The sequence below is a fragment of the Stegostoma tigrinum genome, chromosome 13 (assembly GCF_030684315.1).
Source record: "Stegostoma tigrinum isolate sSteTig4 chromosome 13, sSteTig4.hap1, whole genome shotgun sequence".
NCBI classification, from domain to species: Eukaryota; Metazoa; Chordata; class Chondrichthyes; order Orectolobiformes; family Stegostomatidae; genus Stegostoma; species Stegostoma tigrinum.
In genome coordinates, this window is record NC_081366.1 from 24,788,182 (window position 1) to 24,803,165 (window position 14,984).

A 14,984-nucleotide genomic window follows, 5' to 3' on the forward strand; every position below is an offset into this window, starting at 1 on the left:
GGCAGAGGTAAAACTACCTACTGAAAATGGCTAACTAAATAATTTAACAGGCCTTTAGGTTGTTTTAAAACAGTTGGAACAACGGAATGAGACTGGCCAGCTCTCATAGGCCAGACTTTCTAGATTTTTTTTAGCTGTAGCAGTCAAAGCTGTTTGGGCTCCCAGGAGATGTGGAAGCTTCAGCAAATGACTCCTAGCTGCTACTTTCTCTGAAATCTCTCTTCATGTTGTTTCCTCCTGGATTGGAGAACTGAATGTAAGGATCTGTATCTGAGTTTACCTTTTTAGGCCAAAATGTGTGTTTATGGCATGTTGCTATATTAGAACAGTTAACTAGTAACAGATACTGTATCTATTATTCTGTTAAGTTTTCGAACAGTTAAGTTGTTCTAAATGCCTCTTCCTTTTGTTTGTATTTTAACAATAGTGTTTAAATAAATAGCATTTTGCTTGACATCGAGTAGTTTGACTAGTCACATTACATCTGGAACATGCATTTCTCATCTACTTTTCAAACTACGAACATGTTAGGGTCTAGGCTACCTTCTTAAAACATTTTGAGGGAGTGTGGTCTGGTCCATAACACGACGAGTATATTGAATTGTCTGAAGATTGGTAACTGTGATGCTGGGGATCTCAGGACACAGAGATGGACTGCTCAGTAGTATTTCGAGCTGAAGTTTGTTTTAAGTGCTTTAGCCTTGTCTTTTGCTGTAATGTCCTATGCTCAATCAATATTAGGCCAGGGGATATATGTGGTGCTACCTCCACTGTTTAGTTCGTCTATCACATTCGGGACTGTCTGTTATAAGATTGACGAGCCTAGATTTGATCTATTGGCTCTGGGATCACTTATCTCTGTATCTCGCATACTACGTTTGCTGCTTAGAGTACAAGTTGACCACGTTTTACCTTCAGCAGGATGACACCTCTTTTTTAGTTATGCCTGTTGTTGCTTCTAACATGCTATTCCACATGCTTCATTAACCAAGGTTTGATTCTCTGGTGGTAATGGTAGAGTGTGATCTGTCAAGCTATGAGGTTACTGTTTATTTGATTATTTTTGAATACAACTCTGCTGCTGTCAATAGCCACAAGGTTTCAAGGATGAAGAGTCTTGAGTAATCATAGAGTCATAGAGATCTATAAGGCTGAAAAATGTCCTTTGGCTCATTGCGTAGTGGTCGCCAAAAGCAAACACCTAACTACTGTAATCACATTTTCTAGCATTTAACCACTAGCTTCAATCACTAGTACACATCTAAATAATACTTAAATGTTATGAGGGTTCCTTCCTTTGCCATCTTTAAAGGAGTAAGTTCCAGGCCCCCTACCCTCTGGTTGACAATGTTTTACCTCATACCTACTCTAAGTGTTCTGCTAGTTACCTTAAATCTATGGTCATTGATCCCTTCATCAAGGGGAAATGTTTCTTCTTACCTACCCTATGCATGCTCCTCATAATTTTATGCATCTCAATCATGTCCCCTCTCAACCTCCTCTTCTGTAAAAAGAGACAAGATGAGTTTAAACTCTATTCATAACTGAATCTCTTCAGTCAAGGTAACATCCTGACAAATCTCCTCTGCACCCTGTCCAGTCTTATCACATCCTTCCAATAATGTGGATTCCAGAGCCGCATATAATATTCTAGCTGTGGCCAAAAGAATATTTTTTACAGTTTCAGCCTCACCTCCCTGCTATTAAACTCTCTGGCTCAACAAATAAAGGTAAGTATTCCATACGTCTTCCTAAACAGTGTGCCCACTTGTCCTGACATCTTTAAGGAACTGGTTACATTCACACTAACATGTTGCTGGTCCTCAGTACTTCCCAGGGCCTTGCCATTCATCATGTATTCCCTTGCCTTATTGTCCTTGTTGCTAGGTCTGCTCTGAAAAAGTAGCCTGTAATCTTGCTGAGAAGTTGGAGGAATGTAACTCCAATCTTTCATCTGAGAGCTATTTTAATTCGCTAAATGGTTTTAGGCTGCCTTCTCGGTGCTTAACCTCCTGCATTGCTCCATCAAAGTCCAAAATATGCACAGTGAGCAGCACATTACCTTTCTTTTAAGCACATTACAATCTTTTAGACATGACATTGATTTCAAGCATTCTAATTTCTGCCCCTTTTTTTGCAGCATTTTTCATGCAGACACATTAGTGTGACAATGCGTGCACAGGTGAATACGTAGATGGGTATGGTGAGTGAGGTAGGTGAACAGTGAGATGGATAGATGAGTTGAGTGGGTGGGGTGGAAAATGGATAGGATGGGCAGGGTGCTGAATAGATTGTGTGGTAGATTGCTGGGTAGTGAGTTTGGTTTGTGAAAAGTTGGGGGGTCATGGTGAGATGCAAGTCATGGCAGGGGGTAGTTAGGAAATTGGCTTTGACAAGGTGCTGGGGTGGGCCAGAAGAGATGTGTTAAATCACAATTGGGGCTTTAGAGTTCAGTTGAATGATCTGAGGGAGTTTGGGTCAGAGGGGGAGTTAATGGTCATAGCAGAGTCAGGGGAAGTGAGGGGGGATTGATGAGGAATCAATACAATTGTGGAGGATTAGTGTAAGTGATAGGGGGTGGGGGATTAAATTGTGTATTACCCAGGAATTAGACATAATTATAATCCAATATTTCCTAGATAACTGTCCAGTTAAGTTACTTGGAACACTTTCAAGTCTCTGACTCCAACACATATTTGGAGATATTTTTGTAGAGTGTCAGGTAGACCGGGAACTGCCCATCCTAAGTTTAAACATTCCAGCCAATTTCCACTGAGTCAGTAATTCAGGAATTCTCAGCAGTCCCAAAGGATCTCTAACTAGCTAGAGACTAAAAGATCTAGGACATAATTTGGAAAAAAAAAACTGAAAATATAAATAAAGCAGCATTTGACAACCCTCTTTTTGGAAATTCAGCTGTAACTATGACTCTTTCCATTCTAATAGGATCATGGCTAATGTAGTACTCAGCCAAATGACCATTCTCCCTGAAGAGTAATTTACATAGTATGAAGTGGTACTCTTGCATTGGCAGTTCACAGTAAAAATTATCAGACATTACTTCAAAAATCCATTAAAATGCCAATGGGGATTTCTCTAAATACAAGAAGGTTGACATTTTATTTAATCTCGTGCAGTAATGGGCAATAGTTTACTGACAATAAATTGCATTGCCCCAGATAACAATATACAGGAAGATTCAAATTTGGTGGCTTTGATGAAACATATTATGGACTGTCAGGATTCTAACAGTATTTATAAGTAACCTTGTTCAAGAGAGCTATCAGCTTAGGGTGCTCACCTTAGATAGCCGGCTGTATCAGCAATTGCAGTCCAGAAAATCTTATACAAAAGCATCTTTGCTGCACTCTAATGCCATCAACATGAAACATGCTGATCATTAGCAGCTCCAATGCCTAGAATGTTTTGTGTACAAGGTTTCTACTCATTTCTCACTTTCTTTCATGCCAGGCCAACACCTATAAGCACAGCAATGTGCACACACCTAATCTAGGTGACAATTCACTTGTAAACCAAGACTTGAGACTTATCAAATTGCTCAAATGGAATCACTGACAGTCAACTGCATACTGTCCAATGGGAGAAAAAATGAATATATCAGTTGGGATGTCGAGCACTAAATTAAACTGCTGCAGTTGTGATCTGTTTAAAACAAATATTAAATTTACTTTCAGATCCGCAAGACTTCATTATCACATATAGTGCATTAATCAACTCAGTTATTAGAAATTTGTCTTAATAGCTAGTAGATTGAAGCATTGATACAAAAAAACCCATTCCTTCTAATTGATATCATGTATAATGGATTTATTTTGCATAGTATTTCTCCTATTTAACTCCAGGCTTTCCTTGCTGAGTTGCTCCACCTCTCAAGTTCCAACTTTCACTTTGTCATCTCTCCCAACATTTTGTTCTTTGCCTTGGTGTATTTTGTTTACCTCTCTGTAAAGTGCTGGATGCATTTTTTACACAAGTGGCATTCAAGAGGGAATTGGAGAGTCATGAAGTGGAAAAGAAATCAAGGTTTCAATGAAAAGTAGGATTTCAGAGTAGCTCTTACAAAGGCAGCATAGATAAGACAGATCTTCTGCTGTGGTAATCCTTTCTGAGTATGGCCTCTTAGCTAAATCTGCATTATGTGGTGTGAAATGAGAAAATAACTACTTTTTTTCAAAAGGATAGTTGGAGGATTGTTACATCTTTTGAAGGCAAGCAATCTGACAATCACTACAAGCACTTCATACGTAGCTGTTTATTCAAGCAATGGTTAAAGTGTTATAGATGAATTGGAGCCAAGGAATTATGTACAGATGGAACTTGGTTTGTACAAATTGCCCATTGGTCTGTGGACTAGCAACCCGTTATCAATGACAAAGCACTGCTGTCTGTCCACAACTGTGGTTGGCTGCCAGATAGCTGAACAGCTTGGGGCTGTGAGCAAAATAATGAGAAGTCTTCATACCTCTATTGGCTCAGGAGCTCCCTCTGTTCTCTGCAGTAAAAAACCACCTTATGACTGAAAGAAACCAAATTATTTTCCTCCAGCAGTTACCGTAAACTGTGACTTTTAATTAATATGTCAAAGACTTTTTCAGAAATGAATGAAATACCCTTTGCTTCTTGCAAACCAGTGGAAGCAACAAGAAAAGGAAGACTGAGATGCAGAATTCTGATCAGCAGATCATGAGAATGGAGGCCATTCCATAGCCTTCCCACCTTCCAGAAAATCATTTATCTTTCAAAGATCTCTTTTTTTATTAAAAAAGCATTTTGTTTTATTAACCTATTTTTCCTAATAGCATGTTGAGAGATGTTATTACACAACTTTGCAGCAGGTGAAACTTGAACCCAGGCCTCCTGATATAGGAGTACCACTGCACCAGAAATGAGACCCTAAGGCACCACTTGGATATGAATTCAGATCCTCTTGTTTACCAGGCAGGCACTTACCCTAACTAAACCATGGCGCTGCCCATCTATGTTTTCTTATCCGGCGTGTGTGCGCACGCGCACGTGTGTGTGTGTGCATGTGTTGAAGGAGGGGATTAGAGGTTAATTGGAGGTGAACTAGTTGTTATCTGCCAATGCTTCATAATTTTTTACACGAGCCAGAGTTGACATACTTGTAATAAATAGTGATTCTTGTCAAGTCCAAAAACCTAGTCTTTGCCTTTTTATAAATCAATCTGGTTCTAAAAGCCAGGGAAATTGAGGAATTCTATATACTTTTATTTTTGGAATGACTCTGACGTACACTGTGTTACCCCAGTGAGACATGACAGGACAAGTGTAAACTCTTACAGCAGAACTGGATGCCCTCATTATGATTGCTTAGTGTAACAGTTAACGGAATGTAATGTACAAAATGAACGTGTGTTGATTGTGAACTTCCCCAGATGCTTGTTTTCAACTTAAGCCTCGAGGTTATATTTCAGGTGATAAGTGCTCACTTCTCAAAGCAAAAATATGTAAATTTTACTTAATTACATAATCTTGACATGCGCATTGCCTTTAATTTGTTAATATTTAATGACAAGCCATGCAACACTTTAAAATATTAATGTACCACAAGGTCACGTGAGTATCCCCGACTGAGTACAGTAGTATTCTGACAAGAAGAGTCTGTCACTATAGATGAGAATATTCCAGAATTTTTATTGGTATCAACAACTATAATGCTGCTACAGCTGTTTTAATTACACATATTGTTTAAAACTTTACATTAAACTGTCAAGATGTGCATCAATACCCTAACAGTGCAACACGTGTGCATGGAAGTTGGAAACCTTGAGGTCAGATTTCAAAGCAGGAAGTACATCTGTGATCCTTTCAATGGCACTAAGGTAACAATACTAGTACGTACAACCCCTGCGCTGTAATAGCTGTTTGTAATTTTTGCTAACACTCATAAAAATGTCAACTTGTCCACTTAAGAAATATTTCAGTTTCAGAAGATGAATCTGGGACGAAGAGGGAAAATACTAAATGTAGACTATGCATGTCCTTATGGTTAACAACAGAAAAGGCTAATTCAAGGCCACCACCTTAAGGTTCTTTAATCCAACCTGTCTCCTAGACATGGTTACATGCAGAACTGGCAGTGACCTAGGGCCATGATATCATATTCTCTTTGCTGGGCAATGATGTGAATAAAGGGGAAAGCAACTACAAAACAAAAAGTGTGGAGTTGTATGTGAAACAAAGTTATCATATCTCTGTCAAAATAATCTCTTATTAATGGTTCTCTTCATTAGGGTTAAAATTCTTCAATCAGCTGAAATTACTAAATTTCCTCTAATAGGAACAGTCTATGTGGTAGCAAAAGACATAAACAAGAGAGGGATGAAAAAGCACTGGAAACATACATCCAGAATCTGAAGATTTAACACAAAAAAATGTGTTTAATTTCTTGATTTACTTCTCTCCTTGTTAAGTCCTTGATTCTCCTTTTTAAAAAATTGACATTTTTCCAGAAGTATTAATGTTTAATAATTGCAGCTACTCTAATCATAACACAGATTACATGATACAATGGAAATAAACTATGGATAAATGAGTTTGTTCAGGACTTCTTTATTTCTTTGCCCTCCAAATCAGGAAAACACAGTGCTGAGCAATGTTCCAAAGCTGTAAGTGTATATTAGCCTGACTCCAGTGCAAATCTAACTTTGAAAGTGCTTTTTATTTTGGCCACATTTTGTGCCAAGAAAACAGATTAGCCATTGAGTTTGGCTTGCTACAACAATTCATTTAAAATACACTTCTCCAAAACTACAGAAAACAAAAGTTTTAAAAATTCATAGCAATTTTGGCCCAGGAATTAAAACATGCACCCAATTTTCCATTACCAATCTGTGTAAGACATGCTTTAAAAATTACAATTTTCCAATTAACCATTTTTACATGTGACTTTTAATGATCAACAGAAGAAAATGCCTATCATACTATTTACAGATAAAGGTAGCCTACCCAGTAGACCAAGTTAAACAAACCAAAAGCTGTAGGGAAGAAAATACGAGCATATGAATCGACTTTGGTGATACGGATGTGTAATCTCCCTTGCCTCCATGCTCCTGCGCGACACTCATCAAAACAGCAAAAGAAACTGGTGCAGTCTTTGCCATCCAGACACTCGTATCCATATTCTTCATCCCTCTCTTGCAGGTGTGAGGCATTGTTCATTTGGACAGCAGATGATCCAGGGCGGATATCCACAGTAGGTGCCTATGATTATCACAAGCAAAATAAATTAATTTGGTTATTGAGGAGAATAAAGCATATTATAAAGAATATTTGTGCAGTTCTCTGCTCTTTTAAGATGCAAGGTGTCCTTGCTGACAAGATTTCCAATATCGAGCAAAATTTGAGTGATTGTAGTTCGACACGGGATTAAGTTTCCTGAACTGCATCTCGAATGTGCCTTGGCCTGACACTTCAAAGGTAACACTTCATTCAGATTTTGTTTTAAAAAGTCTAAGCTGTGTGCACACACCCATAAGAAACAAAATGTAACTCTCTGGCATCAGACAGCATGTCTACTCTTTCAGTATATGTTACTGAGGGAATGCTGTATTGTCAGTGACCAATTCTGTCCTGTCAGCAACATATCCCCTGGACTAAATTCAAGTTAATTAGTATCACTTGAAAATACCCAGTTACTAAACAGTAAATGTTAAGTTGTGCTCACAGTTTCCAAATAGTGCCACAAACACCCACCATCCAACAGTCCTCCTTTCCTTAAGCTGGCTGGTTAGGTATCTGTAGTCAGCTCCATCTCACACAGGTAAGTTTGAATTTTATTGTGAAATAATTATCATTTGTTGTAGGTAGGTTTGAATTTTAGTTTGAAAAACTATTGTTCATTATAGGTAGGTTTGAATTTTAGTTTGAAATAATTATTGATTGTTGCAGAACACCATTGGAAAACAGCACACAGGCATGTAGTGTAATCATGCTAAGCATTCATTCATGAGCTTCACCTATCAAAGTTATACTATGTTTAAAATTCAGTTTCAGAGGTTTGAGAGGTTACATAGATGATTTGGAGTTGGGGACTAAGTGCGGTGTGTTAAAATTTGCAGATGACACTAAGGTGAGTGGTGGAGCAAAGAGTGCAGAAGGCACTGAAAGTCTGCAGAGGGACATAGATAGTCTAAGTGAGTGTGCAAAAGTCTGGCAGATGGAGTGCAATGTTGATAAGTGTGAGGTCATCCATTTTGGTGGGTATAACAGCAAAGTGGCCTCTGTTTTAAATGGTAAAAAATTGCAGCATGCTGCTGTGCAGAGGGACTTGAGTGTCCTTGTGCATGAATTGCTAAAAGTAGGATTGCAGGTGCAACAGGTAATTAAAAAGGCAAATAGAATTTTGTCTGCCATTTCTCGAGGGATGGAGTTTAAAAACAGGGAGGCTACGCTGCAGCTGTATATGGTCCTGGTGAGACCATACCTGGAGCACTGTGTGCACTTTTGGTCTCCTTAGTTGAGAAGGGATAAACTAGCATTGGATGGGGTGCAGAGGAGATTCACTCGGTTGATTCCAGAGTTCAGAGAGTTAGATTATGAGGAGAGACTGAGTAGACTGGGATTATACCCATTGGAATTCAGAAGAATGAGGGGAGATCTTACAGAAACATATAAGATTATGAAGGGAATAGATAAGGTGGAGGCAGGGAGGTTGTTTCCGCTAGCAGGTGAAACTAGGACTAGAGGGCATCGCCTCAAAATAAAGGGAAGCAGATGTAGGACTGAGGTCAGGAGGAACTTCTTCACCCAAAGGGTTGTGTATCTGTGGAATTCCCTGCCCAGTGAAGTGGTTGAAACTACCTTGCAGAATGTTTTTAAGGCAAGGCTAGATAAATTTTTGAACAGTAAAGGAATTAAGGGGTATGGTGAGCAGGCGGGTAAGTGGAGCTGAGTCTCAAAAACATCAGCCATGATCTTGTTAAATGACGGGGCAGCTCGAGGGGCCAGATAGCCTACTCCTGTTCCTAGTTCTTATGAGAGGTTGGTAACGACTATGTCTTGAATCATACATTGAGGGGTTTTTTTGTTTTGTATTTTTGGGCACTTTTGCCCATAAGCCAACAATTTGCCTGAATTTTAAGATGAAATAATAAATGATGTTGTACAGAATTGCCTTTAACAATAAGTTAATGGAGTAATGCTAACTTCCGCTGAAATTTAAGGTCTTTATCATAATATTTAAAAAATTAATCAATCTTTTATGTTTGGCCAGTAAGGCCTGTTGAAGACGTGGAGGGAAAAAGAAACAAACTGCATCTTTGCTACATTCTTCACATTTTTCTGCCTCTCACCATCTTAAACAGGGTTGGGCTGCCTGTACTAGAGAAGAAGGGGTCTAACTTAAGTAGGGAAGTTGTAGCCGGATCACATGATTGATTAGGACTAAAGGTACCATTTAACCACATTCTGTCTCTGGTTGCTTCAATCTTGGACCTGCCAACAATCTGACATGATGTCATCGCATTGCTCCTCAAGTCACCATAGTCATCTGTTTTGTATCACTGGATCCTTTAATTCTGCCACAGGGGACACCATTCACATTTCTCAGGCTGCAGGTCTAAGCTGCATTAAACAGGTTATCAATGACCTTTTTGCAAAGGACCGGGAGATTTTCATCATCTGCATTTTCTTGACATTCGACAGGGAAAAGTTTTAAGTTTCATATTGGTACCTGGTTTCCCTGCATGCCTAGTGTGATTGACTGCACGTAGCATAGCCTTGAATTTCCAACATAATGTACTTGCAAATACAGCTTCCTGTTGGGCATGAAGCAACCTGAATAAGCCTGATTGGGAAAATTAAATAGTATGCTATTATGTTTGAAATAAAAGACAGCCTTGGAATCTTCCCAAATGGGTTTCAATCAATTCTGTGGTAAAACTGAAATTTTGCACAATTCATCATAGTATCTCACAGCATGTATTTATAAAAATATCCTTCCTACTTTCCTGTGTAATAGATGTCTTTTTAGTAAAGTTTTTAATTATAGAATAGATTACTGATTTCAGGCAATAGTAATAATAAGAAAAGCCGAAGGATTCAAGAATAGCTTGATCTAAAATTACAATGCAGTACAATAAGTAACGTAAAAATCAACTTAGATTTTTTTTAAAAATTCCATTATAGAACCATAGAATCCCTATAGGGCAGAAGCAGGCCATTTGGCCCATCAGGTCCACACCGACCCTCTAAGAGAAACTCATCTAGACACCCCCTCCCCACCCAAATAGCCTGTACGTGACTGGGTACTATGGGCAATTTAGCATGGCCAATTCACTTAATCCGCGCATCTTTAGACTGTGAGGAAACCGGAGCACCTAGAGGAAACCCAAGCTGACACGGGGAGAATGTGCAAACTTCGTGCAGACAGGGTATACAAGATTATACAAGAATAAGAATTCAAGATGTTTTGGAAGTTGTAGTTTTATCTGATCTGATTGACATTTGAGATGAAATCTGGCCAATCAGCTGGAAAAAGCAAATTGACTCTGAGGGACAGAGGAGAAAGATTCAATAGAGAACAGAAGTTCTAATTTTTTTTTATTTTTAGGACACTCATCATCTCCTCGAGGTCCATTCACTAAAATAAGTGCCCAATCTTTAATGCATAAATGAGGACAATTAGCATTTAATTATTTTAAATTATTTTTGAGTGATATTTGCACATAAATTTCCATACATAATTTTTTTTTGAGTTTTGGAAGTACGAGAACATCTTTTTTATTAAATTACCCCTGGTTTAAAAGCACTACCTTTAGCTGTGAGGAGCATTAGTATAATGTTAACACATTAAGTATGATTCACTTCTTAATGTTTTTCCAAGAGGTGATGAGTAGCAATTTTAAAAGGCTTTTTTTTGTACTTTTGTTGCAAACTAGAATTCCTCTCTGTTGAAGTAAAGACAAAGCCAGGAAAAAGCAGAGAGCCCTGAATTCACACTGATGCAGGATGGATGTGTAAAGGGATTGCATGTTCATGGGGAAGAGGAGATGGCTGGTGTCTGCAAACTGGAAATTTTGAAAGCAATGAGTTGCAGAAGTGGGGAGAAATTTGACAAGGAGGGGAAAAAATTGAATTGAGATAGGAAGAAATAAAGTTCCACAGAGGAATAGGCAGAAACAATGTATCTCCCCAGGCAGTCCGCTTTGTGGATTTTGGGAAGACAGCAGAAGCAGGCTATAAGGGTTTAGTGGACTATCAGCTGGAAGGTTGTCCAAGGGAGATCCCTAGATGATACGAGGTTGGTGACAGTTGTGGACTCAATGGCTTCAAGCTTGGTGGGGTCTTGGTCTCGGGGAGATAAGAGAGCTAGTGCTGAGTCTCCACAATATAAAGGTCAGTCTGCCAGACAACAACTGCACCCCATTTGTCTGCAGGCTTGATTACAAATGCTGTAGCTGATTTCAAATGACGCTGATAAGCCCTTGCATGCATAAATCAGGTTCCCATCCTGTCAGGAATTAAATCCAAAATATTCCACTCCAAATTTCAAACACTTAATACTGTTATTGTTTATCCTCTAATCTTTCTGATCAGAATACAATATTTAACTTAAACTGCATATTGACATCTTGCTTTGAAAAGAAGTTAAAGATAAAACACACTGGCTGGAGAAAAAAACACAGCCTTAAAAATAGCACTGATGGTTAGTTTCCAGTTACAGAAATCAGATGTGCTTTTGTAGAAATGAAAACCGTCTTTAGAGTAAAGAGTTAATTGTATCTTTTCTCCAAGACGAGCTACTGAGTATGTGCAAAAGGAAGTGTGTCATAGTGGTGGCAGTCAACATGGATCTGGAGTTTCAATAAGACCTCGGGTCCTCTCTTGCTATGACTTGTAAAAACAGTTCTGTTAATATAGCCTGTTAGAGCTCACTGTGAGATTATGAACTTCACATTTCTATTTGATGGCTCACAGTGACCAGAATTATAGAACTGGAGCCAAGATGTGAGAAAAGACTGAAGTGAACTCCAGCAACAGTAGTTGTTAATGGATAAATAATGAGGTCAGCCTAGCAATATGATCCCATCTGCAGTGGTAGGATACCTGAAGATGAGGCATTGACTGGGTGAAGCCATCAAACAGGACTACTTGAACGCCAAACAGCGAAAGCAGCAAGTGATAGATAAAGCTAAGACCTCACAACCAAATGGATCAGATCTAAGCTCTGCAGTCCTGCCACAACCAGTTGTGAATTGTTGTGGGAAATTAAATAACTCACTGGAGGAGGCGGCTCCACAAATATCCCGATTCTCAATGGTGGAAGAGCCCACCGCAAAAGTGCAAAAAAGGCTGAAGCATTTGCCACAATCTTCAATCAAACGTGCTGAGTGGATGATCCACCTCAGCCTCCTCCAATGGTCCCCAGCATTAGCGATACCAGTCTTCAGTCAATTCCATTCACTTAACGTGATATCAAGAAATGGATGGTGACACCTGGATACTGCGAAGGCTATGGGCCATGACAACATTCCAGCAATGGTACTGAAGACTTGTGCTCCAGAACTTATTGGTCCCCTAGCTACGCTGTTCCAGGACTGTAACTGGTATCTACCTGGCCATGTGGAAAATTGCCCAAGTACGTCCTGTACAGAAAATATAGGACAAATCCAACCTGACTAATTACCGCCCCATTAGTCTTCTCTCAATCATCAGTAAAGTGATGGAAGGCATCATCAACAGTACTGTCAGGTAGCACCTGCTCAGTGACGCCCAGTTTGGGTTCTGCCAGGGCCACGCAGCTCCTGATCTCATTACACCCTTAATCAAACACAGACAAAAAAGCTGAATTTCAGAGGTGAGGTGAGAATGACAGCATTCAACATCAAGGCTGCATTCGAACAAGTGTGACATCCAGGAGGCCTAACAAAATTGGAATCAATGGGTATCAGGGAGCAAACTCTCCGGTGGTTGGAGTCATACCTGATGCATAGGATGATAGATAACAAAGTGTGGAGCTGGATGAACACAGCAGGCCAAGCAGCATCTCAGGAGCACAAAAGCTGACGTTTCGGGCCTAGACCCTTCATCAGAGAGTTGTGGTTGTTGGAGATCACTGATCGCTGCTCCATGGCATCTCTGCAGGAGTTCCTCAGGGTAGTGTCCTCGGCCCAACCATCTTCAGCTGTTTCACCAATGACCTTCCCTCTATCATAGGGTCAGAAGTGAGGATGTTCACCAATGCTTGCACAATGTTCAGCACCATTCACAACTCCTCAGATGCTGAAGCCATTCATGTTCAAATGCCACAAGATCTGGACAATATCCAGGCTTGGGCCAACAAGTGGCAAGTAATATTCGCGCCACACAAATGCCAGGCAATGACCATCACGAATAGAGACAATCCAACCATTACCCCTTGACATTCAATGGTCTTACCATCACTAAATGCCCCATTATTAACATCTTGGGGATTATTGTTGACCAGAAACTCAACTGGGCTCACCACATAAACACAGGGCTACAAGAGCAGGTTAGAAGCTAGGAATGCTGCGGCAAGTAACTCATCTCCTGACTCCTCAAAGCCTGTCCACCATCCACAAGGCACTAGTCAGGAATGTGATGGAATACTCCCTACTTGCCTGGATGAGAGCAGCCCCAAAACACTCACGAAGCCGTCCAGGACAAAGCAGCCCGCTTGATTGACACTACGTCCACAAGCAGCCACTCCCTCCACCACTGAAGCTCAACTACAGCAGCACGTACTATCTACAAGATGCACAGCAGAAATTCACCAAAGATCCTCAGACAGCACTTTGCAAACCCAAAGCCATGTCCATCGAGAAAGACAAGGGCAGCAGATATATGGAAGCACCACCACCTCGAAGTTCCCCTCCAAGCCATGCACCATCCCGACTTGGAAATATATTGCTGTTCCTTTACTGTCCAGGTCAAAATCCTGGAATTCCCTCCCTAATGGTCAACCTATAGCTGGTGGACTGCAGCGGTTCAAGAAGGCAGTTCATCACCACCTTCTCAAGGGCAACTAGGGATGGGCAAGAAATGCTGGCCTCACCAGCGACACCCACAACCTACAAATGAATAACAAAAAAACTGAAGCTCACCAGTGTTACAGAGGATTACATAGTGCACAGACAGTGACCCTAGGTTACCACAGCTGCAGCAACAGCACAGTTAAATCCAGACTACTGTAGCCTGCGAGCCTGCCTATCACAGCACAGAATACAGAAGGGTTAGATGAACTCTTTGTTGGGGACATGGCAGGACTACTGCAAGATTACAAGTTCATTAATTTCATAGATCTGCAGAATATATTCTGTTAGCATAATTAATGGTAAATAACAAAATTAATCTTAAACTGGCACAAGGGCAGATACATTGATTCTTGGCCGTGGTTAAGGAAAACATTTAACTTCTCCACTCAAGTTTGTAATGCCAGAGATGTTAAAATAAGAGTAAACAAGCAGATGCATGCTACATTTCGCAATAATGTGAGGCAGATCACCCTGAATGTTATTCCTAACCACTACAGTTCCTTATTTTAGATGGAACTGCATGTGTAGCAAATGCCAGAGTTGCTGAAGTTGGTTCAGCATACCAGGAATTTCTCTCCACTGCAGACATCTGGCCCAAAGATTGCCAATAGGTAATGCAGAACTTCTACTTATCAAAAGAGATGCTTGAAATAATGTGGAGGAGAAGAAGTTGACAAGAACAAAAGTGGCGAGCCACTAGCAGTATTTCTGGACCTTTGCTTGCCTTTTCAAGCAATAATAACAGAGACTCAGGCTGTCATTTAGTGGAGGCTGAATCTTGTTCTCTTACATCTGGGTGACACTGTTTTCAAAGTCTCTGCTGCCTCTTTGAAGAGAATCATTGCTTTGCTTTCTTGAAGAAAGGGGAGATACAGATGCAGCAACAGCCAACCTAAATTTAAATAGAAATTTCTCCCTGTGTTACAGGTCAGAACAGTAAAGGGA

General features: G+C 40.0%; 1 protein-coding gene across 2 annotated transcripts in view; it reads right to left on the minus strand.

The window, feature by feature from the left end:
* Nucleotides 1-5,669: 5,669 nt before the first annotated feature.
* The window catches only part of LOC125458506 (gamma-aminobutyric acid receptor subunit gamma-2-like), a 114,408-nt gene continuing 105,093 nt past the window's right edge, over nucleotides 5,670-14,984 (minus strand). The window contains exon 10 of one of the 2 annotated variants that reach the window (XM_048543826.2): nucleotides 5,670-7,245. In XM_048543826.2, the coding sequence (XP_048399783.1) occupies nucleotides 6,970-7,245 (276 nt within the window). In that variant the 3' untranslated portion in view covers nucleotides 5,670-6,969. The remainder of the gene's footprint in view (nucleotides 7,246-14,984) is intronic. The other variant, XM_048543827.2, reaches the window with a different exon arrangement.